General features: G+C 52.2%; 1 protein-coding gene and 1 long non-coding RNA gene across 10 annotated transcripts; one reads left to right on the forward strand and one right to left on the reverse strand.

Annotated features, from left to right (window-relative positions):
- Nucleotides 1–23,748, forward strand: SPOCD1 (SPOC domain containing 1). Of its 9 annotated transcripts, none has more exons than XM_047871483.1 (17): nt 114–263; nt 374–440; nt 665–2,044; nt 12,251–12,292; nt 13,284–13,460; nt 14,082–14,165; nt 14,289–14,349; nt 14,623–14,713; nt 15,454–15,613; nt 15,730–15,846; nt 17,354–17,482; nt 19,604–19,736; nt 19,966–20,116; nt 20,425–20,560; nt 21,360–21,449; nt 21,736–21,922; nt 22,914–23,748. In XM_047871483.1, exons 2-17 carry the CDS (start codon nt 405–407, stop codon nt 23,576–23,578), a joined length of 3,639 nt encoding a protein of 1,212 aa, XP_047727439.1. In that variant the 5' UTR covers nt 114–263; nt 374–404; the 3' UTR covers nt 23,579–23,748. The 9 variants fall into 9 exon arrangements, with proteins under 9 accessions (XP_047727445.1, XP_047727439.1, XP_047727441.1 ...); XM_047871485.1 differs by having other exon boundaries at nt 14,124–14,165; XM_047871489.1 differs by lacking the exons at nt 114–263; nt 374–440 and adding an exon at nt 1–101.
- Nucleotides 17,941–25,306, reverse strand: LOC125172884 (uncharacterized). The gene is made up of 3 exons (XR_007154861.1): nt 25,227–25,306; nt 23,593–23,635; nt 17,941–18,021 (listed from the first exon to the last, which is right to left on the reverse strand). It is a non-coding gene; the product is annotated as an uncharacterized LOC125172884 (long non-coding RNA).

Below are 25,306 nucleotides of genomic sequence, written 5' to 3' on the forward strand. Positions count from 1 at the left end.
CCCAGCTCCTGCCCAGTCCGGGGGTGGAAGCCGGGGAGGGGGAAGCTCGCGGAGCCCAGGTGAAAGCTTCTGGACGCGTTGGGCCGTGGGGGACCGTCCAGGTCAGGCCTGGGAATCTGGAAGTCGTACCTACTGGAACGGGATCGGTGGGAAGGGAGTTATTCCCACTCACTGCTCATTGCCCAGTGGTTTAGAGCTGGGCTTTGGGTGGGGGGGGGGAGAAGTCCCGCTCTTCCTCCCCTATCTGCGTGTCCTGACCTTCGGTGAGTCGCTAAACGTCCCCGTGTCTCAGTTTCCTCACCTGTGGCTGCCGGCATGAAATGAAATTAGGCACGTAGTAGGTGATTAAGAAATGGCGCTTTTATTACTCCAGCCCCGTTAAGCAAAAGCGTGAACTCTCGGAGATGGGAAGCCCTGCAGCGTCGCTGTCGCTCAACCCGGTTTGATGGCGGGCCTCCCCTCCCTCACCTGGGGCTCCAGGCCCTGCTGGGGTGCTTATATCACTGGGTGCTGTCTCCCTGTGGCCGCCAGGCCTCAGAGTCGGCAGGGCCCCCGGGGTCTCCACCTGGAGGGGAGGCTGTCCCCCAGGTTCCCCCTGGCCTGGTGTCCTGAATGGGCTGGCGGCCAGACACTGCATGATGGGGTCTCCTCTGTCTCTTCACAGGGCCTGCGTTCTGCTTTGGGCCCCTGTAGGTGGACAGACATGTCTCAGGAGGGGGCTGCAGAGGGCTCCAGCACAGAGGACCCTGCCGTCAGTCTCAACAGCCGTGGGCTTTTCCAGGAGGATGTGGAAGAAGCCAGCTCCATGTCAGGCCCCAGGCCACCCGTGCCAGGGGTGAACTCTGGGGCCCATGTCTGGGCTGGCAGCAGGAAAAGGGTCCTGAGGGGAAGGACCCATCGAGGTGCCGGCTCCCAGGCTGGGGGTGCTCCTGGGGCCAGCCTGGAGGCGGAGGCCCACTTGATGGTCCTGGAGCTGCGAGCCATGAGACAAAGGCAGGGTTTGTTGCCTGTCCCTGGGCTCCACTTCCAGCTGCCTGTAGTGCCTGCTCAGGGGAGGACTCGGGCCTCCAAGAGGCTCCAGGTTTCTCTGCACGACATCTTAGCTGAAAGTCGGCCCGGAAATCCTCATGGCACGTCTGTGGGTCTCCCAGAGAGAGCTTTGGTTGGCAGGGAGAGGCTGGCGGGGCTGGAGGAGACAAGCTGCCCCCGGCCAGGGGAGGCCAGAGGAGGTGGGAGTTCTGCAGGGCATGATGAGAGAAGCCCCACCCTCAGCAAAGAGGAGCCCCCCAAAAGGAGCCTGCCGTCCTCACCAGGCCCAGCCCCTGTGGGGGCAAGAAAGGAAAGCAGGAAGTGTGAGGCCCACTCAGAGGGTGGGGAGGGGGGCTTCTTGTGGTCCCCTGGTGGGGACAACCCCCAGTGTGTGGGAGGCCCCCCACCAGGTGCTGACTGGGAGTCCCTGGGAGACCTTTACAGTCCTCTCTCTCCCAAGGACACTGGGTCTGGGCCTGGAGATCCAGGTGGCAGTTGTGTGGGATGTGTCTCGGGGACTGAGAAGTTTGAGCATTTGCCCACTGCGGGGAATGGGGCCCAGCCAGTGGGCCCCTCCGACCCTGTCGGGGTCCCACTGCTGGAGGGAGGATTGTCCCTCGGGCCAGCTGCCCGGGATCCTCCACAGAGCTCTGTGCTGTGCCTGGAAGTGCCTGGAAAGGCTTTCACAGAGTGGCAAGAAGCTGAGCACATAGTCGGGGCCAGCTGTGATGACGGGCCTGCTGTCTCGCACAACCAGGAGGAGCTAGATGTCAAGGCTCAGCCAGAGTCCAGAGGGAGGCTGGGGCGAGGACTCCCTGCTCCCGCCGACGCCCCCGCCAGCTCCCTGGAGCCTGCAGCCAGCAAAGCTCGCTCAGGTCCATCCGTGGGGCAGAGAAGGTCCAAGTGTGCTAGGAGGTTGAGGAGGGGCCCAGTGCCCCATGCCCAGCACCAGGGCACAGACAACTCCAGCTGGGACCAGCCAGAGGAATCCAGCCCAGGAAGCTTCCCCAAACTGGTAAGTTGAGTCTGTGAGGTTGGGATAGGAAGGGCTTGGCCAGTCTTAACGCACCGTGCTTGGCGGCGGAGTTTAATAGAGGTAAGCTACAGAGGTTCTTAATGGACATTATCCTTCACGCCCATTTTATATATGAGTAAACTGAGACCCACCGTGTCAGGAAAGAGAAGATGAACTACATTTGCTGACATCTTTTGGAGTTGGTGAGTCTTGGGTTTAAATCTTGCCTCTGTCCACTTCTTAGCTGAGTAGTGTTGGAATATTTTTTAGCTGAAGATTCCTCATCTGTAAAAAGGGGATAGTAGTTCTAATTAAATGTATTTTTTTTTATGTTTAGTTTTTGAGAGAGACAGACAGAGCATGAGTGGTGGAGGGGCAGAGAGAGGGGGAGACACAGAATCGGAAGCAGGCTCCAGGCTCTGAGCTGTCAGCACAGGGCCTGACACGGGGCTCGAACTCACAGACCAGGAGATCATGACCTGGGTTGAAGTCGGATGCTCAACCGACTGAGCCACCCAGGTGCCCCAGTAGTTCCAATTTAATAGGGGTTGTTCTAAGAATTACGTGAGATGATGGTGGAAAATAATGCGCCTAGCACAGCGTAAGGCACAAAGTAAATTACTTAATGTATGTTAAATTTGCGTTTGTTTTAGTGTTAACAATAACCCTAAAAGATGGGCATTAACTACATGTTTCCAGATGGGGAAACTGAGGCTCGGGGCAGTTAACAAACTCCTCCAATCTCCCACAGTGAGAGAGTCGATGCCCAGCCATTTCCCCCCGTATTCACTGCTTCTCTCTCCATTGCTCTTTAATTAGAATAATCGTTATTTTATTAATAATCATAGCTAACATGTTTCTACACCAAAGGCAGAAGGTGACGCTCCTGGTTTTGGTGTATATTTATTTATTTATTTTTTTCAACGTTTTTTATTTATTTTTGGGACAGAGAGAGACAGAGCATGAACGGGGGAGGGGCAGAGAGAGAGGGAGACACAGAATCGGAAACAGGCTCCAGGCTCTGAGCCATCAGCCCAGAGCCTGACGCGGGGCTCAAACTCACGGACCGCGAGATCGTGATCTGGCTGAAGTCGGACGCTTAACCGACTGCGCCACCCAGGCGCCCCTTGGTGTATATTTCTTACATAGTGGAAGTTTTATCACATTCATTGAATATGTATTATGTGTTGTAGGTACTTTTGATTTAATATTCCCATGATGCCTAGAGAGGTAAGGTAACTGGCCCAAGATCACACCTCTGGTAATTGACATAGCCAGTGTATAAACCCTGAGAGCTCACCATACTGCCTGTTTGTGCAGCTTCCCTGTTGGCATCATGATATCTGGCCTGCTTACCATGTGCTGGTAAGCACTTTGTCGTCGTCGTCTTTTTTTTTTTTTTTAAGCACTTTATCTTGTTAACAACGCTATGAGGTAGGGGCTGTTGATGTATACCCATTTTATTGATGTGGACACTGAGGCTCAGAGAGGTGAAATGACTAGTTCAGGGCCAAACAGCAAATTAGGAAAACTGGGATAGGAACACATGAGCTGCTGTGTGATATACCACTATTTGGTATTACAATTGCACTAGAATGCTATTACCTTGTTTTTGTAAACATCGCTCAAAAACAATTTTTAATAAAAAAAAACGCATGTGTTTATCATAGAAGATAAGGAAAAAAAAAACCACGATGCCAACTTTTTGCGATGTCCTTCGTCTCGTCTTTTTCCTGTGCATACATATCTTTTCTTTACCTAGAAACGGGATCACATGTCCGATGTATAACTCGGCTTTTTTGGTATTTAAAAAAATGTTCACAGTGGGGCTGTCTCGTTGGCTCGGTTGGTAGAGCAGGCGACTCTTGATCTTGGGGTCGTGAGTCCAAGCCCCACGTTGGGTGTAGAGCTTACTTAAAGAAAGAAATTTTTTTTTCACAATTAATTTGTTAACACAGAAAGAGGAAGTCCCTTTGAATGCTTTCAGGCCTCACTGCCTTTCATCTGGAGATAATCGCTGTTAACGGTTGGAGTCCCCCCCCCCCCCCACTGTCCTTTTATGAACATCTACATCTATCTATTACACACATATAAATAAGCTCATACTATGCTTCATTGTTCTGGGATTTGTACTTTGTTTATTTTTCAAGCATTGTAGCGTTTGGAGATCTTTCCAAGTCGGTACGTATTGTTCTGTCGAATCTGTGCGTTCCCTGAGCCCTGTATCCTAGCAGGCTGCAGACATATTTGTCACAGCCACAGGCGCTGGTGTGACCAGAGGATGGGCTGGGACTTCCTTTTCTCATTTCCGACTGCCGTCGTGTAGTTAAGAGTACGAAGCCTGGATGCTGACAGGCTGGCGCTCCGTCCTGGCTTTGCCACTGCCCGAACGACCTAGGCAAGTGGCTTCACCTCTCTGAGCATTATTTCCTCATCCGCAAAAGGGGGGGTGTTAAAAGTACTTACCTGATAGGGTGGCGGTGAGGAGCAAATGAGGTGACACGTGTTTGGCATTTAGCACAGTGCCTGGTACAAGGCAAACACTCCAAAATGTTACCTATCATTGACATATACAGTGCTGTGCTGTTCTAAGCCACGCTGGGGAGAACGTCCCTGTGCATCTGGTTTCTCCCCGTTTCAGGTGATTTATTTGGGCCAGATGCCCAGAATTAGGATTCCGGGGCCTGAAGCGTTTTGAGGGGCTTGCTTGAGCTCTGTGGTGGCGCCAGGTGCCCACCTGCCTTGACTGGAAGCAGCCCACAGCTGCCTCCCCCTCCGGGCCCCATCCTTGACTCAGCCGGACAGCTTCCCAAACAACCCGTTGCTATGGCAACTGGTTCCCAGCTTCAGGCCAAGAATTGAGAGGGGGCTGTGACAGGGACGGATGGGTGGCTGAGGTCAGGGCTGCGTGGGGTGCGGGCAAGCGTGGGCAGAGAGTCCAGCCGGTCTGGGACCCTTGCAGTGACCCAGCACCTTCTGCTAGGAGGCAGCCTGGCTCGAGCTGGGGGCTGACAGGTGGGTTCGAGATTAGCCTCTGCTTCGCACTACAGGGTCACTTGCGATGGGAGGTGTCTGTTCTCTGAGTCATAGCGGCTTCCTCTATGAAATGGGAATCAGGTATGAGAGGCTGGCTGTGTTGTGTTCTTCTGGTGTGAAATACAGGGGCTCTGTCCTGAGCTCCTGGCCAGTGAGGTCTGGAGCCGCTTTGCCGATGGAATAGCAGGTGATGTGGGGAGGGCAGCTTTGCCAGGGCCCCCCTGCTCTGCTCGCCAGAGCCGGGGAGGTACCTCTGGCCCCACCCAGGTGTCCAGGCTCAGGTGCGCTGTCTGCAGCTTCCAAGTGTCGGGATGTGTGCGAGAGGAGCCTGTCTTTCTAGCAGGTGGTAACCTAAGAACAGCTCTTTTTTTACTGGGTGCTTACCAGTGAGAGCGTGCATACCAGGAACTTCACATGACGTTACCATCTCATATTTAATCCTCCCAGCAGCATTAAAAGTTAGTGTTAAGGGGCGCCTGGGTGGCTCAGTCGGCTGAGTGTCTGACTTTGGCTCAGGGCACCATCTTGCAGTTTGTGGGTTCGAGACCTGCGTCAGGCTCTATGCGGATAGCTCAGAGCCTGGAGCCTGCTTCAGATTCTGTGTCTCTCTCTGTCTCTGCCCCTCCCTTACTCATGCTCTGTCTCTCTCTCTCTCTCTCTCTCTCTCTCTCTCTCACAAAAATAAGTAAACCTTAAAACAAAACAAACAAACAAAAAACCCAAACCAGTTTCCTTTAAAAAAATAAAAACAAAAATAAGTAAATATCAATAAGTAAATAAATATGAGTGTTAATACTCCTGTTCGGGATTCAGAGAAGTTAAGTGACTCAGTCAAGGTCACACAGCAAGTAAGTGGTGGAGCCAGTATTTGAATCCAGGCCCGTGGGATTCCAGAGCCTGTGCTCTGAGCCAGGCTATGGGGTTTGGATTTTTGTGGGACTTTATTATAATTTGTTTAACAAGCAGGGGGGCTCCTCCAGGGATCTCATGGTCCAATGGGGGGTGGTGAACAAGTAACCAGAGGTAGGGACTGAGGCCCGGCAGACCTTAGATACCCAGAGGGCAATTGAGTCTACCTTGGGGAATGGTGGGTGGGAGGGTTTGAGGTAGGGTAGGGTGGAGGAGCGGGCTGCCTGAGTTGGGTCTGGGCAATGGAAGTAAGTGTTCAGCAGGCAGAGAAAGGTAAGAAGGACATATCAGGAAGAGGGCAGAGCATGGGCAAAAGTGCACAGGCAGAAGGCAGCTTGGAGTGTTACGGGAGTGGAGCAGTAGATGGGGTCGGGTCTCGAGGGGAGGAGTGAGGTGGGGAGATCAGCAAGGACAACATTGCTTGAATGGAAGTGGAGAGCTTAAGTGTGGTCGAGTACCCGGAAGGGATCTCTCAGGGCATGAGCCAAGGAATCTTTATTTATTTATTTTAACATTTTTTAATTTTTGAGACAGAGAGAGACAGAGCGTGAACGGGGGAGGGGCAGAGAGAGAGGGAGACACAGAATCGGAAGCAGGCTTCAGGCTCCGAGCCATCAGCCCAGAGCCCGACGCGGGGCTCGAACTCACGGACCGCGAGATCGTGACCTGAGCTGAAGTCGGACACTTAACCGACTGAGCCACCCAGGCACCCGTAGGGAATCTTAACATCAGCACTGGCAGAGACAGCGTGCTGTGTTCCAGGCCCTGTTCTAAGAACCTTGCATCAACCCTGTGAAGTAGATAACTGGTATTATCCCTGTTTTACTGATAAGAAAACTGAACCACAGAGAGATTAAGCAATTTCCCCGAGATTATACAGATCCTAGATGTTGGCAGCAAGTGTCCCATTGCATGAATATTGCTCTGACTTATTTATTGACTCCATATGGACATTTGGGTTGTTTGAATTTTTTTGCTCTTCCATCTGGTGCTGCTATGATGAACAGTTCTGTGTATGTTTCTGGGTACGTACGAGCGAGAGTATCTCCGTGGAATATTCCTGGGAGTGGAATTGCTAGGTTATAAGGTATACACGTCTTCAACTTTCCTTAAACAATGCCAGATGTCTTTTAAAGTGGTTAAAACGGTTTATACTCCTACCAGCAGTGTATGAATTCCAGTGGCTCCAAATCTGCACCAACACCTGATATCATCAGACTTCAATGTTTGCCACCGTGGGAGTATGCTCTAGTGTCTCAATGTTGTTTCAATTTTTATTTTCATTTCCCTATATTAAGGAGAATCTTTGCATACATTTTGGGCATTCCTCAAGTCTTTGCCAAAAATTTTTTTGTTTCTTAAAAAATTTTTAAAAAAAAATTTTAATATTTATTTATTTTTGAGATAGAGAGCACAAGCAGGGGAGGGAGAGAGAGACACACAGAGAATCCGAAGCAGGCTCCAGGCTCCGAAGCTGTCAGCACAGAGCCCGACGCGGGGCTTGAACCCACAACCCGTGAGATCGTGACCTGAGCTGAAGTTAAACGCTTAACTGACTGAGTCACTCGGGTGCCCCTCAAAGTGATTTGTTAAAAGGAAAAATGAAAGGAAGAAGGAAAAGAAGAATAAAGATAGAACAGTGAGGTCCAGTAAGATTTCTTGGTAACATATGGTGGGATTATACTTCTTAACTCTGTCAAACTCTATTATGGCAGAACTTTTACTCGAGTGCTCTAGTTGGGAGAATACATCGCCCCTGAATCTTTAAGTCTAGCCCAGACAGATCCCAAGAGCCACAGATCCCCTGGATAATTCCATCAAGACGAACCATAGCATCCCAAACTCCCATCAGAAACCTGGTAAAAGTCACTTGCCCCCAATGTATTCTCCTTGCCTCTTCTCTTTTTATTCTCTGATACAATCTCTGTACTTATATCTCTGTGGTTCTATTTTTTTATTTTAATTTTATTTTTTGAATTTACATCCAAATTAATTAGCCTCTAGTGCAACAATGATTTCAGGAGTAGATTCCTTAATGCCCCTGACCCATTTAGCCCATCCCCCCTCCCACAACCCTCTGTTTGTTCTCCATATTTATGAGTCTGTTCTCTTTTGTCTCCCTCCCTGTTTTTATATTATTTTTGCTTCCCTTCCCTTGTGTTCATCTGTTCTGTGTCTTAAAGTCCTCATATCAGTGAAGTCATATGATTTTTGTCTTTCGCAGACTGACTAATTTCACTTAGCATAATACCCTCCAGTTCCATCCACGTAGTTGCAAATGGCAAGATTTCATTCTTTTTGATTGCCGAGTAATACAAACACATCTTCTTTATCCATTCATCCATCAATGGACATTTGGGCTGTTTCCATACTTTGTCTATAAAAAAATTTTTTTTTAATTTTTTAAATTTATTTTTGAGAGACGGAGAGAGACACAGCAGAAGTGGGGAGGGGCAGAGAGAGAGAGAGAGAGAGACACACACACACACAGAATCTGAAGCAGGCTCCAGGCTCTGAGCTGTGAGCACAGAGCCCAACACGGGGCTCGAACTCACAAACCATGAGATCATGACCTGAGCCGAAGTCCGACAACCGACTGAGCCCCCCAGGTGCCCCTAACTTTCCCTTTTTGACCGGTAGGAGTTCTTGATATATTTTGGATACTATCCTTTTGTCAGTTCTATGTTCTGTATCCTTCCAAAATATTTCTCACATTTTGCTTGCCTTATAGTATCTGTTGATGGACAGAAATTCTTCATTATTTAAAATTTTTTTCATTTTAGTAAAATGTACCATTTTAACCATATCTACGTATACAGTGCAGTGGCTTTGAGTTACATTCACACTGTTGTGCTGTCAGTACCACCATCCATCCCCGGAACTTTTTTCATCTTCCCAAACTGAAATTCTGTATCCGTTAAGTAATGACTCCCCATTCCCTTCTTCCCCCAGCCCCTGATAACCAGTGTTCTACTTTCCGTCTCTATGAATTTGGCTATTGTTGGTACCTCATATGAATGGAATTGTACAATACTTGTCCTTTTGTGACTGGTTTATTTCACTTAGCATAATGTCTTCAAGCTTCATGCTGTAAGCATGTATCAGAATTCCATCCCTTCCTAAGGCTGAATAATATTCCGTTGTCTTGCCTGGAGTACATCTTGTTTATCTGTTTATCTGTCCGTGGACACTTGGGTGGTTTCTACCTTGCAGCTATTGTGAATAATGCTGCTAGGAACAAATATCTGTTCAAGTCTGTGCTTTCAATTCTTCTGTGTCTACTCTGCTGAGAAGTGGCAGTTGAATCAAAGTGGGATTGAAGGGAGATAGAATTGCTGGAGAAATTCTTAATTTTCTAATTTATCTATTATTTCACTTGTGATGTATTAAAAAAATTTTTTTAGGGGTGCCTGGCTGGCTCAGTTGGTGGAGTGTGTAACTCTTGATCTCGGGGTTGTAAGTTCGAGCCCCACGTTGGGTGTAGAGGTTCCTTAAAAATAAAATGGTAAAAAAAAATTACAAAATAAAAATCTTTTCAAGAAGAAATGTAATGTTGGAAAGAAGTGATGCTAATAGGGACCCTTGTGTTGTTCTGGACTTTCCAGGAAATGTGGTCATCTCACCAGAGTATGTTTGCCATGTGTTTATATAACATGCCCTTTATCAAGTTAAGGAAGCTCCCTTCTATTGCTGGTTTGCTCATTATTCTGAATGGACAGTACATTTGACCAAATACGTTTTCGGCATTTTTTGAGATAATCATACGATTTTTATTCTCTAATCTATTACTGTAGTGAGCTTAATGACTTGGGTTAAACAATTTTTTTTTAATGTTTATTTCAGAGAGAGAGAGAGAGAGAGAGAGAGAGAGAGTGGGTGTGTGTGAGCAGGGGAGGGGCAGAGAGAGAGGAAGACACGGAATCTGAAGCAGGCTCCAGGCTCTGAGCTGTCAGCACACGAACGGCGGGATCATGACCTGAGCTGAAGTTGGATGCTCAACCGACTGAGCCACCCAAGCGCCCCTAAAATTTTTTTTGTTTATGCATTTACTTTGAGAGAGAGCGCGAGTGGGGGAGGGGCAGAGAGAGGGGGAGAGAGAGCATTCCAAGCAGACTCCACGGTGTCAGTGCAGAGCCTGATGCAGAGCTCGAACCCATGAAGCTATGAGACCATGACCTGAGCTGAAACCAAGAGTCGGACACTTAACTGACTCAGTCACCCAGGCGCCCCATGAGTTGGGTTTTTAAAAAATGTTTATTTATTTTGAGAGAGAGAGAGAGAGAGAGCACTTGAGTGAGGCAGGGGCAGAGGGAGAGGGAGAGAGAGAACCCCAAGCAGGCTCCAGGCTGTCAGCACAAAGCCCCAATGGGGCTCAAACCCACGAACCGTGAGATCATGACCTCAGCTGAAATCAAGAGTCAGACGCTTAACCGACTGAGCCACCCAGGCGCCCCATCTAGATACTGAGTCTTAAATTCTGATGGTTATTATGTTTTTATTTCCAGAAGTTGTGTTTGGTTTCCAACCAAATCTGCTTGGTTATTGTTTGATACTGTTTTACCCTTCACTCATATATTTGACTCCTTCTTTTGTTAAACATGTTACATGTATTTTGTATTCTAGTCTGATAAATCCAGTATCTAAAGTTCTTTGCTGGTTCTTTGCGGATTCAGCTGCCTGTTCTGAAGCCTAGTATGCGGGTGTACAGACCCCTGAGACAGGGGCCAGTCAAAAAGTTTTAAGCCAGGGAGGACTGTTCTCAATATCTTTCCTGCTTTCCTTCCCAGATGTCCCGTTTCCCCCCCTCCCCCTTTTTCTAATTTACTTTTTTGAAAGGCTGATTCATTCCCATGGTTAAAAAAAAAAAAAAAAAAAAAAAAAAGTGAAAAGTCTCCTTTTCAGCTCCCTGCCCCTTTCCTACCGGCAGCCTCTGTTTTTAGGTTTGTGGATACTTCCAGAGATATTTTATGCAGATTCAAGCAAACACAAATTTAAAAATTCTTTCGCTTTCAACGCAAATGGCAGCACACTACACGCATTGTTCTAAACTTGCTTTTATATTTAAAAAATATGTTTCTGGTTATAAAAGAAATACGTGCTCATTTTGAGTCACATAAATACCCAAGTGTCTACAAGCAGAAAGCGAAAGTCCCTCTGGAATTTCGTTCCCCAGAGATAACCTCCATTATGCGTCTATAAATATGTATTTACATAAATGGGCTTATGCAACAGATACTGCTCTGTAACCTATATTTTTTTTCCTCAAAATTCTATGCCTTGACATCTTTCCACGAATCTTTCCACATCTGTCAGTGCTGTCCACATAGCGCAGCAGTTCAGTGCCTGGGCTTGAGTTAGACAGACACAGGCTCTAATCCCTCGCTCTGCTGCTTAGTAGTCGTGGGACTTTTAGTATCCTCTCTGACCCTCAGTTTTCCTCATCTGTAAAACGGGGATGAAAATGGTACATACCTCATGGTGTTGATCTGAGACCTTAATAAGATCATGTGTGATGTGCTTTCTTCAGGGGCAGCTACTTTGTAAGCCTCTGACGAAAAACTAGAAGTTTTTATTATGACTCATTCTTTTGTTTTAATGTTGATTTTGTATGTTTTAATTTTTTTAATGTTTGTTTATTTTTGAGAGAGACAGAGAGAGACAGTGCAAGTGGGAGAGGGGGAGAGAGAGAAGGAGACACAGAATCCGAAGCAGGCTCCAGGCTCCCAGCCTTCAGCACAGAGCCCAACACTGGGCTCGAACCCACGAACTGTGAGATGATGACCTGAGCCAAAGTCGGACCCTTAACCAACCGAGCCACTCAGGCGCCCCTTTAATGTTTATTTTTGAGAGAGAGAGAGAGAGAGCGTGTGCACAAGGGGAGGGGCAGAGAAAGAGAGGGGGTCCGAGGATCCGAAGCAGGCTCTGTACAGCAGAGAGCATGATGCAAGGCTTGAACTCACGAACCATGAGATCATGATTTGAGCTGAAGTCGGATGCTTAACCGACTGAGCCATCCAGGCGCCCATGACTCACTCTTTGTAATGGCCACTTCGAATCCATAGTATGCTGTATCACGGTTTCTTAACCATTCCCCCTTTGATGGACATTGGAGGGTACTCATTCGGGGTTTTTGTTTGTTTTTTGCTAATCCGGTGAACACTGAACATCTTTCACACCTTTGTGTGAGTGTCTTCTTGTGAATTATCTGCAGTGGGGTCACTGGTCCTCTGAATCCTAATCTCTGCATCCTTTCTCTCCAAGGAGGAAATGAAAATGCCCCATGGGGTGAAGCATGTGTGTTACGTAGGTTTTTCCTTTTTATTTCTGCTCTTCCTCCTCCCTCTCCTCACATTCGGTGGGGTGGGAGGGATCCTCCACACTAGAGGCAATCCCAGCCCCCCTGGCCTGCTGTCCTCCAGGGCCTTGTAGCACTCCCCTTTCCCGACGATGCTGAACCTCAGACTTCCAGTTTCCCCACGCTTTGGAACCTGACCATTCGTGATAATTCATTCAAAGATTAGATTTCAGACACATCTGCTTTTACAATAGTTCTCCATGGTTTGCAATAGATTAGAAGAAATCAAACATACTTGTAATGGAATAAAAGCCCAAAGTAAGAAAGAAAAGGGGAAAGAGAAGGAGAAATCTTGGTATGACAACCTCTACTATCTACCAATCCCGGAAAGGTACAACTGCTGGACCCAAAGTTAATGCTGAGCTTCCTGGCAGCCAAAGTAAAAAGGGGAACAGGATAGATTCTACAGCTCATAAGAAGCCCCAAATCCATTTTGCACCTTGAGATACTCACAAAGGGCTGGGGCTGAGGAGGGAAGGTGAAAGGATAAGAATGAAGACAGGCTCCTCTCCTGGGACAGAGGCCATGCAGTCAGCAAAACATTTCTTTTTTTTTTTTTTCAACGTTTATTTATTTTTGGGACAGAGAGAGACAGAGCATGGACGGGAGAGGGGCAGAGAGAGAGGGAGACGCAGAATCTGAAACAGGCTCCAGGCTCTGAGCCATCAGCCCAGAGCCTGACGCGGGGCTCGAACTCACGGACCGCGAGATCGTGACCTGGCTGAAGTCGGACGCTTAACCGACTGCGCCACCCAGGCTCCCCAAAACATTTCTTGAATGCTACTTTGTGTCAGGCCTTTTCTAGGCATCGGGCCCAGGACATACATATTCTCTGTCCTCATGTTGGCTTACGGTGCCATAGGGGAGAGTGACAGTGTGAAACGGGCCCTCCGAAGGGCCTGCGCTGCTCAGTTCTGAAGTGCTTTTCCTCCCCTGCAGCTTGGATCCGGGGCAGTGGTCCATCTCCTGGGGGCCATCAGCTGTGGCCAGGCAGGGGAGCCACAGCATCCAAAGCTGGAGGTTTTGGAGAACATGATGGAGGCCAGCTCTGTATCACCTGTCCAGAGGTCCAGAAGGAAGGAAAGGCCCGTGGCCCGAGGCCCCACTGGATGCCAGGTACAGAACAGGTTCTTTTTTCTTTTTCTTTTTCTTAACGTTTATTTATTTTTGAGAGACAGAATATGAGTAGGTTAGGGGCAGAGAGAGAGGGAGACAGAGGATCCGAAGCAGGCTCCAGGCTCCGAGCTGTCAGCACAGAGCCGGACGTGGGGCTCGAGCTCACGAACACGCGAGATGGTGACCTGAGCTGAAGTCAGACGCTTAACCGACTGAGCCCCCCGGGCGCCCCAGAACAGGTTCTTTACACAGGCAATGCTCCCTACTCCCTGCTGAGATTTTTCTCCCTGCTTCACAGAGATGTCACTGCCTCCCACACACATGGGGTGACTTGCTCGTGGTCACACAGAACATACTAGCCAGAGACAGGTGAGACCCTCACTTGGCTGGCTAGTGGGGCCTGTGCGCGCTTTCTCCTGCACAGCTGAATTCAGGACCTTGACGGGAGCAGGGGTGGGGGCTGAGCCTCCAGGGCATCTGGAGAGGGGGCAGTCACTGACCTTTGTTCCTGGCCGACCGGCGGGTAAGGTCTTCTAGCCCCCACCCTCAGGAGGGACAGCATGGGCTTCTGGTGGCCTCTGACTTCTTCTGCCATCTGAGGAGTCGTTCCTTTCCCCTCAGGGACCCCCCCCCCCACTTCTCCATATCCCCTTTCTCGTGCAGGAAGGGGCTCCTGTTCAGGAGGCCTGTGCCGAATGGCCTGGGGTGAGTGCTGCCTCTCCTGCCCACTGGGGAGAAGGTGGGGAGGTGGCTGGGGGAGCAGTGGCCCCCTGGTGCCGGGAGGCTGCTCCCAGAGTGTGGCCTTAGTTCCTCTCCCCTCCCCTCCAGGGCGGCCCAGGGGAGCCCGAAGAGGAGGAGCCTGTTGAACCCGACTGGAGGGAGGACTCAGGTGAGGGGCCATGGAGGCCTTAGCAGCAGCTGGTCTTTTAGGGACCTGCTGGGGTGTGGCGGGGCCTCGTGCCCAGCTTCTGGCCCCAGCCCCTGCTAGGACTCGTCCCTCTCACCCCTGCCCCTGCTCCCATCAACCTGAGTCCTTCACCAGAGGACTGGCTGCCTGGGGCTGGATCCCAGACATCTCAGGTCCCTGAGACTGAGCATCGAGTCGCTCCCTCCCCTTGCTCCTAAGAATCCCACGGGAGTTCGTGACTCTCTTTCCCCACAGCTCAGCTTCAGCCCCAACAGGAGAAGCTATCCCTGGATATCGGGGTACGGGGCGCTGTGGTCCACGCCATGCGGGAGGTGCTGTGGAGTCGGTAAGGCCTCGCTCCCCGCTCCCCTGACTTCCATGATATCCTCACAGCTGTCCTCACCTCCCAGGGCCGTGCCATGTTGTCAGGGCTTCTGAATGTATGACTAACCCCCTTTTGTAGCCGTGAGGTCACTTGCCCACACAGCGAGCCGGTGGAGAGCTGACATTTGAACGCGAGTCTCTCTGGCTTCAGGGTCATGCTCTCCCATGAAACCACTGCTGCTGCTCATGTCCTTGCGCTTGTCACCCACAGCAAATGCTTCCAGACGCGGTGAGCCTTTGTTGGGAGCACCTCAGATCTGAGCCCAGAGCTCTCATTTACAACGGTGAGACCAAGGCTCAGAGAGGGTAGAACTTTGCCAAGGCCACACAGCAAGTCCGTGGCAGAGTCCGCGTTATATTCAGGGCCAGGGCTCTGTCCCCTGCCTGACTGATGCTCTACCCTTCTCCCCAGGCTTTCTCCATCCCAGTTCCACTGGCCAATGATGGAGCGCGGGCTGAGCAGTCAGATCTTGCTTTGCCACTGATCGTGTGGCCTTGGGCAAGCCGCTTATGTTCTCTGAGCCTCACTCACCCCATCTGTAAGTGCAGAATGATAACACTGCTTCCTCACGAAGTTGGGGTGAGAATCAATGTGTGTATATATAGGAAAATGCCCAGGATAGAAAGCGCAGTCGGTCCAGACCCTGCTCCATACTCTCCTCACCGGCTCAGAGTCATGGCCCCACCCTTGCCCTCCCGCAGCCTCCGGGAGCTCCCAGACCTGGTGCTGAGTGAGGAGGCGGTGGGGGGCATTGCTGCTGACATTGAGGCAGCCCTCTTCGACCTGACACAAGCCACCAACTGCCGCTACAAGACCAAGTACCGCAGCCTGCTGTTCAACCTGCGTGACCCCCGCAATCCGGTGAGCTGCACTTTGGGCTAGGCCACACCCTCCCTCGGAGGCCGGAAGCCCTGGCGGGATGTTGGGGTGGGGGCTTCCGGAGCAGTGTGGTGCAGCCCCCCCACCTGCCCCTGCAGGACCTGTTTCTCAAAGTGCTTCAGGGCGATGTCACCCCCCACGGCCTGGTGCAGATGAGCTCAACCCAGCTGGCCCCCCAAGAGCTGGCCCGCTGGCGGGACCAGGAGGAGAAAAGGGTGAGCCGCTGGGTCAAGTCAGGGTAGGTGATGTGGGAGGGTCACGGGGAGAGGATGTAGCAGGACAGAGACAGTCAGGAGGTGGACAGTGAATGAGATACGGGGAGCACGAGACAGACAGAAACAGAAAGGAGGAAGTGGAAAGAAAGAGCGGGCAGCAGAGAGAAAGTCAAAGAGACTCTGTCCACCAAAAAAAAAAAAAACAAAGAGGCAGAAATGGAAAGGGGTTGGGGTGGAAAGCTTTGAGAGAGGTGACACCCTGAGAGGTGTCATCTTCCACTTGCTTTTCTGTGGAGCTGGGGGCAGGGGTGAGGGTACTGGGGATGATGGTCTGAAGTCTGGAATCCAGGATTGTCATCCACCATAGATGGGGTAGACCCCTTGGGGTTCCTCTGTTTCCATCTCAGCCTCAGAAGCCCTCGAAAAGGCTGGAAGTCTTCTTGGTGCCTCAGGCTGGGCGAGGGACCCCACAGCCCTCACACTTCACAGTCATGTGTCTGTGTCTCTCTCCCTTCCTGGGGGCTGCTCAGGGACTTGGAAGGTGTGGGCACTGAGTCGGCTTTGGGGAATGTTTGCACAATGCTTGCTGGTGGCCCATGAAAGAGAGGGGGCTGATCTAGGGAGTAGGCCAGTGGGGTGGAGTGGGGTGCTGAGGCCCCTGTTCTGGAAGACACTGGGCTGATTAGATTCACCTAGAATCCACTAGGTGACTCTGTCCCCTGTAGGCTGAGCTTCTGTGCAGGAGCCTGTGGGGGACCAGGAGCAGAACAGCTACGTAACTTATAGGGTGCAGTCCAAAACAAAAGCATGTGGCCTTTTGCTCAACAACTTAAGAATTTCAAGATGGCGGCCGCATGACATATGGGACCCCAATGAAGTGCAGCACCGCGTGCAACAGCATGGAGCCCTCGCCCATGAAGCCAGCCCTGCCAGGGAGGATGAGACCTCCTCCAGGCTTCCAGGAAACATTTCAGATAGAATGATATTGATCAGCCATAAGAATGACAGGCAGCATTTACTGTGAGCTTGGCTCCAGCCGAGCATTCTGCATACACTGTTTAACCTAATGCTCTTAATTTAATTCCTAGAAAACAGAGAAGTCGAGGCTCAGAGCAGTGAAGTGCTTGCCCAGCACCAGATTGCCTTGAGGGTTTCTAGTAACGACCCAGCTGGTGCTCCAGAGCCTGCACTCTTGGACTGCACTGTACTCTTCCCGGGACAGAAGCTGGGGTCCAGTGGGAGGCAGAACTGACTTGTAGGAGGAGGTGAAGTTCAGGAAGGCTTGCTGGAGGAGGCAGGGCTTGAGTTTGGAGGGTGGCTGAGTGGCATATGGGAGCAGTAGGCCTGAGGGTAGAGGGCTTGTTAGGGAAGGGGGATAGTGGAAGCAGAACTGTGAAGGGAGAGGAAGGGGACCCACAGAAGAGGGGCCATGTGGGAGGAGTATGAATATCTTGGGGGCCTGAGACCTCCTGGCCTGGCTGAGTTTGGGCGGCTTGGCCCCCACCAGGGCCTGGAGATCATTGAGCAGCAACAGAAGAAGCCGTGTAGCCTCCCGGCGTTCAAACTGACCCACAAGGGTGAAGTCGAGATCCCGCGGGACGGGGACCAGACGCTGACCCTGGAGGATCTGATTACGGTAAGCGACAGCCTGACCTGGCACTGATGGGGCTCGTGCCCAGGGTCCCACCGCTCACCTCAGCAGCTGGGTGGCCTTGAGCAAGTCACCTGATGACCGTGAGGCCCAGGGTCCGCTTGGTGAGCGAGGCAATGGTCGCTACCGCAGTTCCGCGGGGTGGAACTGACCTGTTGGCATGGCCTGTCCGGGCCTTCTCGGCGCTGGTCCCCTCCTTCCGGCCTAACGCCAGGGCGCCCCACGCGAGTGGTGGTTAAGTCTTATCACTGCAGCTTCTCCCAACCTCAGCCATTCCCACCAGGTCTCTGGTTGGGAAGCAGGAGGGCTGCCCTGAGGCAGTGGCTGTTCTTGGACTGTTCTCGGAGGACAGAGCCCTGCTCTCTCCGGTGGCGTGGCAGGGCTTAGCAGTGCTCCGGGCAGGCAGAGACCCATCTGGAGCCCCTCTTGTCGCCGGGGATCTGCTCCGTCCTCGTGACCATCCTGTCCTTCCTCCCTTCTGCCCCTCCATCTTGCATGGGGCCCGACATGGTGGCTCGGCAGCCCTGAAATCAGTGAACTCATCAGCTCAGCTCCCACAGACGATCAGAACGCCCCCCTGGCTTAGTTCAGTCACTCTCGGGAGGCCCCTGTGGCTCTGCTTGGGTGTTCGGTGGGTCAGATGTTCACCCGACTCTAATCAGCTACGTGTCCAGGATGGACAGCGCAGGCCCCTTGAGCCTTGTTCATGGGGGAAATGGCAGTGAACATGACAGATGAAAACTCCCGCTCCCCCACCCGCTGCAAACCGATAACCAGGCCAGCCTCCAGAACTGCGGCCTGTGCAGGAAGGAGTCCCCAACCCAAACCAGCCTGTGCTTTCTAAGTAAATTGAACCCAAGCATAGAGGTAGGAACTGAAGACCCAGAAAGAAGTGCTCGCTAGGGAGACAGAGGCAGAGTAGGGGTGGGGAGAATAACACAGAATCACATCTTATTCCTTATCGAGCACCTGCTAAGTGCCCGTTTTACAAACAGAGCCCCATTCAGATCTCACAGTGACCTACAGGGTAGGTGATGCCAGTTTCCTGGATGAGGACCCTGAAGCCCTTTGCCCAGGGTCACTTAGTTGGTCATGGGGTCACTCTAGTTGGTCACGGGGGGGCTGTGATCTGAAGCTGCCCGACTCCAAAGCCTGTGCCTTGGTGCAACTCTGGAGGTGGTTTATAAGGCAAGAATAGAGTTTAAAAAAATCTTTAAAAATCTTCCTAAAGCAATATTTGTGCTTTAAAAAATTTTTTTAATGTTTATTCATTTTTTTGAGAGACAGTGAGTGAGCAGGGAGAGGGCAGAGAGAGAGAGAGAGAGAGAGAGAGAGAGAGAGAATCTGAAGCAGGCTCCAGGCTCTGAGCTGTCAGCACAGACAGCTCAGATGGGGGGCTCGAACCCACCAACCATGAGATCATGACCTGAGCTGAAGTCGGCCGCTGAAGTGACTGAGCCACCCAGGTGCCCCCAAAGCAATGTTTTTTTTAAAAAGCCATTTCTATTATGAGGGACAAAGGTGATTCGGCAGTGGGCATCGAAAGCCTTTAAAATGTTTATTCTCCCTGATTCTGTCCTCTGCTTCTAAAACCTTGTCCTGAGGACATGGTTGAAAGTTTAGGAAAATACTTTCTGCATAAGGATGCCCTCAGTACTGTTAGCAATGGTGAGGATCTGGGAATGATCCCACCATCCAGCGATAGAGGAGATGTGTACACGACGGTCCACGGTGTGTATGGTCCGTGTGTGCGTGGCAGGCGCCTGTGCGATCATTCGTGGCACGGTGAGAATACAGGTTGAATATTTGATCCCAGCTATTTTAGTCAAAGAACCCCCAAAGCCCTGGGTATAGAAAAACTGTTACAAGGAATACCCAGAATACCAATTACTGTCATTGACGAGTGGGACAAGAGGTGATTTTTATTTTTTTTGGTAATTTTCGAATTTTCTATATTTTCTTTAACAAGTTCTTAGTACCTTTATGGTAAAAGAACGTCTTATTTGGAAAAATGAAACCCTATCCCTGAGGCTCCCTGGTCCTGGAGAGCTGCTGACTTCCTTAGCGCCTTCCCAGCCCACCCTTCTCTCCCGCTGTGCCTCCTAGGGACCCATGGTGTCCGTAGACAGTAGCCCACTGGCCCTGCCTGCCACGTCAGAGGACACCACGGAGCAGTACAAGGACACCACGGAGCAGCATGAGCACCATTTCCTGGACCCCAGCTGCCGCATCTGCATGGGTTGGGGCGGGGGCGCGGGATGGGTGCAGGGGTGGTGGGCAGGCTGGGGCTGAGTGTGGGGCTCAGCAGCAGCAGGGATTCATGGCCTGGGGAGAAGGTGGCAGGGTGCGCATATCTGTGTCCCAGGTCACCTCGAAGAGAACCTGGGTCAAAGCCTGGTTCTAAAGCCCTGGCCTGGCTTCATCTAGCTGCCTGTTCCTGTTTCAGCTTCTGCCTCTGTTCTTTGTAGACTGGAAGCCCTCGTGTGAACTGCCAGCCTCCTTCAAAGCCACTGGGAGGATAGGGGACAGTGTCTTCCAGAGAACCCCAAGCCCAACCCTGGTGTCCTCTCCAGTGATGCCCCAAACCAGGGAGAAGCCTCCCACACAGCTCCAGGACAGGTGTGGGGCGGGGGGGTGGGAGAGGGTCAGTGGAGGGGGGCACCTGCTGGGGAGGCAGACACGGTGTGGACTTTTCTTTGTCTATGGCTTTGGGCAAATCCTGCTTCCGCTGTGGGGCTCAGTTTCCTCATCGGTACATTGGAACCAGTCGCTGCAGTCTGCCGGTTCCCCCTCACCAGGCCGTGCTTGGACTGGTGTTCCAGCATACACACTGGGAACACAGGACCTTCTCTGAAAAGTAGGGAGATGCTGAGGGAGGTCCTGATAACCTGCTCTGCCTGGCCCTGTCTCTCTGTCCCTCTCTCTAGGCTCCAGATGCCTGCCGGACCCACAAAGGCCCTGCCCAGCCAGCCGCCCTGGGAGGGAGCGCTGGACATGTTCTCCATCAAGCGGTTCAGGGCCAAGGCCCAGCTGGTCTCTGGAAACAGCTGTCGGCTCCTCATGGTACCCCAGCCCTGCTCTCCAGGGTCTCCCTCCCACCCTGGCCAGCCCGGTCACTTACCCACAACCCCTTCCTTCCTTCCTTCCTTCCTTCCTTCCTTCCTTCCTTCCTCTTTCTTTCTTTCTTTCTTTCTTCCTTCCTTCCTTCCTTCCTTCCTTCCTTCCTTCCTTTTTCTTTCTTTCTTTCTCTTTCTTTCTTTCTTTCTTTCTTTCTCTCTCTCTTTCTCTCTCTCTCTTTCTTTCTTTCTTTCTTTCTCTCTCTCTTTCTCTTTCTTTCTTTCTTTCTTTCTTTCTTTCTTTCTTTCTTTCTTTCTTCTCTCCCTCATTCTAAAACAAGGCACTGGGACCCTCTCTGTGCCTGGCACTGTACTAGGCATAGGGCAAATGAGACGCCAGCCCCACTCCTGCAGACACACACATGGGTCAAGGACTCCCTGTAACCCAAGGCATAATGCAAGAGGGCCCTGGGAGAGGAGTCAGTCTGGTGCCTCCCTGATCCAGGGGAGAGCTTTAGGAGTGATTGTTGAGTGACTGAATGATCAGCTGAACCACTGGATGTGGGTGGGAGGTTCAAGAAGGGAGGAAGGGGCTTCTGAGGAGCTGTAGGAGCCTGGCCAGGATAGGCCGTAGGCCTCCAGGGGCAATCGGGGCTTCCTGGGCAGTCACTGACCTTCTTGGGGTCCTGGTGTACTGCCTGTCCGTCCTCTTCACTGAAGGCTGTGGCTTCGTGGTGGCTGGTGTTGAGTGTACCCTAAGTGGGTGGGAAGCTAGGGGGCTGACTGGCCATCCTACCTGCCCCCAGGCCCTGCCCGAAGTGATCCGTTCAGCAGGCTGCATTCCCTCCAATACTGTCTGGGATCTTTTGGCCAACATCTGCCCAGCCGAGGCCAAGGTAACTGCCATCCTTGGGCACCCCCTTGCCTTCTGGCCCGGGACCTTTAGCCCTGTGCTTCCCCTCTCTCCTCCTCTAGGGCAGGGGCCTGCTTCGGGGTGTCTGGGTCTAGTTCCCACTATAACTGTAGACGCTCTGTGACCCTGGGCAAGTCTCTCTGGCTCCTCCTCTGGAAAGTGGGGACACACATCCTCACGGGGTCCTCAGGGGCTTGGATGAGACCAGGGGTGTTCTCAGGGGGGAAAGATGGCAGCTGCAAAAGCCACTCCCCTTCCTTCAACTACAGGACATCTGCGTGGTCAGGCTGTGCCCACACGGGGCTCGGGACACCCAGAACTGCCGCCTGCTCTACTCCTACCTCAACAATAAGCAGCGCCATGGCCTGGCAGCCGTGGAACACGTGGGGATGGTCCTGCTGCCCTTGCCTGCCTTCCAGCCCCTGCCCGCCAGACTGCGCTCTCTGGGAGGCCCCGGTGAGTGCCCTGATGCCCGTGCCGGTCCCTGCCTCCCCTCATCTGGGACCAGATGGGGCATTGTTGACAGTCACCTCTGTGGCCATGGAGGCAGGGCACATCTCAGAAGGGAACTCTTGAGACGGGCACGCGGGGCAACAATGATAGGTATATATTGCTTACTGTGTGGCAGACAGTGTTCTAAAAGCTTTACTTACACTAGTTCATTTAGTCCTCAAAATAACCCCATCAGAACGGTAACTGTCAGTTTCTTGATTTCACACATGAGGAAACTGAGGTAGGGAGAAAGCAAATGACTTGTCCAGAGTCACTCAGCCAGTCAGGAGCAGAGCCAGGCTTCACACCCAGGCAGCCTGGCTGCAGAAACAGGGCTCCTGAACACAACACATACTGACCCTTCAACTAGGCGTCCTGAATAGAAACTCATGGGACAGCCACTTTCATGCAGACACAGCGGGACAGAGGCAGGACCCACAAACAATCGACTGAAAGCATCGTCTAAGGACAGGAAGGAAGGATGTTTTCATCACCAAAACATCACCTAAGACTGGAAGGAGGGATGTTTTCACCACCACTACCCTAGGCCAAGGTTGGCCTTTGTGCCCAGGAGGGTATCTCCAGGGCATGGCTCCAGTAAAGCACCTCGGGTGGGGGTGGGGTGTCAATGGGTACGCTGTACCCATTCCCAGGCAGAGCACTTGGCCTTTCTGGGCTGCCTTTCCTGGTGACAGTGTGGTAGATTCTGAATCCATACAGTCTTGAGGTCAAACCATTCACTGCCCCACTCTCGGGCAGGTGAGCCCTTTCCCGTGCTGAAAGTGACTCTCCTGAGATGGGCTCAGCCTCCTCCTCACTGGACCGCCATCTCGCTGCTGGAAAGCTCTTCCTGGCACCTAACCATAGACCTACTGCTGCACTCACAATGCAGCTTCTAGGGATGGTGTGTTCTCTCCTACCAGGCCTTGAGTCTCTCTGCTTCCTCTTTCCCCAGGCCTGGAAGCCGCTCACTCAAGCCTGGTGCTGGCTGTGCTGCTCCCCAAGGCAGGGCTTCCAGACACAGCAGAGTCCAGACCTCTGTGGCAGAAGGTTCAAAAGATGGTCTCCTTCAACAGGAAAGTGGAGATGAGATGCTACCAGTCCGAGCACAGGAGTCCCGATGTGGCCCCAAAGGGGTCCCGTCCCCCAAGGGATACTCTGCAGCAGAACCAGGGCAATAGAAGCCTGGCTCCAAGGGGAATTTGTGCTTGGGAGAGGCCACCCAGAGGCAGGGGGAGACTGTGGGAAGAGCCTGAGATCTGGCAGAGTCCTGGGCGAGGGCAGTGGCTCCCCAGGCCAGGCCGGTGCCAATCCAGGCACCCCTATTCAGCAGTACCATCTGGCCATGGCCGGCGCCTCCATAGAGCCTCCTGTCCCCACCAGGCCCTGCTCCGACATCTTGAATCCCTGGTGTCCATGAGCCGTCAGCTCCAAGCCTCACTGAGGTCCCCAGGCCAGGAGATCCTTCCCCCAACTCCTGCCCTGTCCCCTGCAGCCCCTGGAATTCTCGGCCTACTCGGTCAGCCCCCTGCAGCTCCAGAGCCCCGAAGCCCAGCTCCTGACTCTTTGGGTCCTACAGATGGAGCTGGCTCTGAGTGTTCCTTCCCCAGAGAGACCTGACCCTCATTACCTACCAGAAGAGAGTCTTTGATTCCTTCCCCAGTGCTGAATCCGGAGCTGTTCCAGGGAGAGAGGGGCAGAAGAAAGGGAGGGTCAGCTGTTTGGAGTTTTCTGTTCTGCAGTCCGCTTGGTGTTGATTTTTGGTTCAATAAAGAGTTTGGCAAAGGTCAGATTGCATCTTCTGGCTGGTCAGGAGGGACCCTGGGCCTGACCTGGTATGGGTCGGGGCAGGTGTGTCTGAGTTTCTGTACACAGATGTAGCAGAGCTAAAGTGCTGGGGAGGGAGAGGGCAGCCTTGTCAGCTGCTTGTCTTGAGATCCTGAACCATCACTGTGCCCCTGGGCACAGCTGTTGCCATGGTGGGTTCTGGGAAGTATTCCGAACTAGGAGGAAGAAGTGATGGGAGAGAAGGCAGGACTAGGATGGGGGAGAGAGAAATGAGGCTTTTGAAGGGGCACAGGCATTTAGAGATAGGAAGAAAAAGGAGAGCAAGTTGCAATGTAAATTTTGTAGTTACCAAAAAAAAATATATTTTTTTCAGTTACCAGGATTTTTTTTTCATTTGGATAGTCGGGTACCATCATATTCCCCATGTGTCCGTGTCTGTGTGCATCTGTGAGTGTCTCTGTGTGTGCATGTGCCTGTGAGCATGTGGGTGCACCTGCGTGTATGTATGTCTGATTGCATGTCTGTGTGTCTCTGTTGGGTAAGTTGGGAGATCCATATAGGATGACTCTTCTCTGTGCCTCTTGCCAACCCCCCAGAGACTGGTACAGGAGAAAGAGGGTCTTGGCCTGGGAGTGGAGGGGGTTGGGCATTCAGGGTGGGGTTGGAAGCTGGTGTGAGGGCTGGATGGTGCTGCTTTGCCTGGGGCCTGGAATGAGCTCCTAACAGCAGCTACAATTGTAACGCATCTCTGGGAGAACGGAGTCTGGGGACCTATCTGGAAACTAGCTGCCCTCTGGCTGCTTAGCCCAGTGCAAAGAGGCAGGGCCTGGCTTTGGGGAGAGAACTTCTGGGAGGACCCCTCCGTCCTCCTCGACGCCTTCCCCAGTCCTTAAGGGGTGTACCCCGTCCATCCCTCTGAAAGTCTAGTCATGCAGCAGCCTCGCTCAGGGCCGGGCTGGACTGGGAAGGATGGGGGCGTTGGTTGTTCGGGGCTCCCCTCTTCTCTGGCCCCATGAGCTCGCTGCTGCCCTACCCGCGGCCGACAGCAGAGGGGGCCCTCGGCCTAGGGATGGAGGTCGGGGCTAGCCGGACCGGAGGACGAGCTGGGGGCGGGGCGAGGTATGGAATTTTAGCTGGAGGGACTGGAAGAGGGTGCGGGGGAGGGGAGGAGCGGGAGGTGCGGAGAGAGGAGAGGAGACCGGACTAGTGAACCGGGGGAGGGGGCGGGGCTCCTTCGGTAACTTTACGGGCTCCGACGGGCCTGTGAGCGCCACAGCCTCCGGGCTATATGTAAATGACAGAAATTACTAGGCAACCTGCAGCTTGATTCTGAGTCGGGAACTTGGGTCATCTTCCTAACATAGTTGGGGCAGGTCAAGGGGAAGATGGCTGTGAACTCCTTCCCCCCAGGCCCACGGCTTCCTTCCAGGGGGACAGGAGAGCATTTGCTGCCTTCTCAGGTCACTCAGGGAAGAATAACCTCTGGACTGTCGGCTGGAACTTCCTTTCGGAGAGTCAGTTTCGCCCCCTGCAAATGGGCATGATGACGCGGCCCTATAG

This window comes from Prionailurus viverrinus, chromosome C1 (assembly GCF_022837055.1).
Source record: "Prionailurus viverrinus isolate Anna chromosome C1, UM_Priviv_1.0, whole genome shotgun sequence".
Lineage (NCBI taxonomy): Eukaryota > Metazoa > Chordata > Mammalia > Carnivora > Felidae > Prionailurus > Prionailurus viverrinus.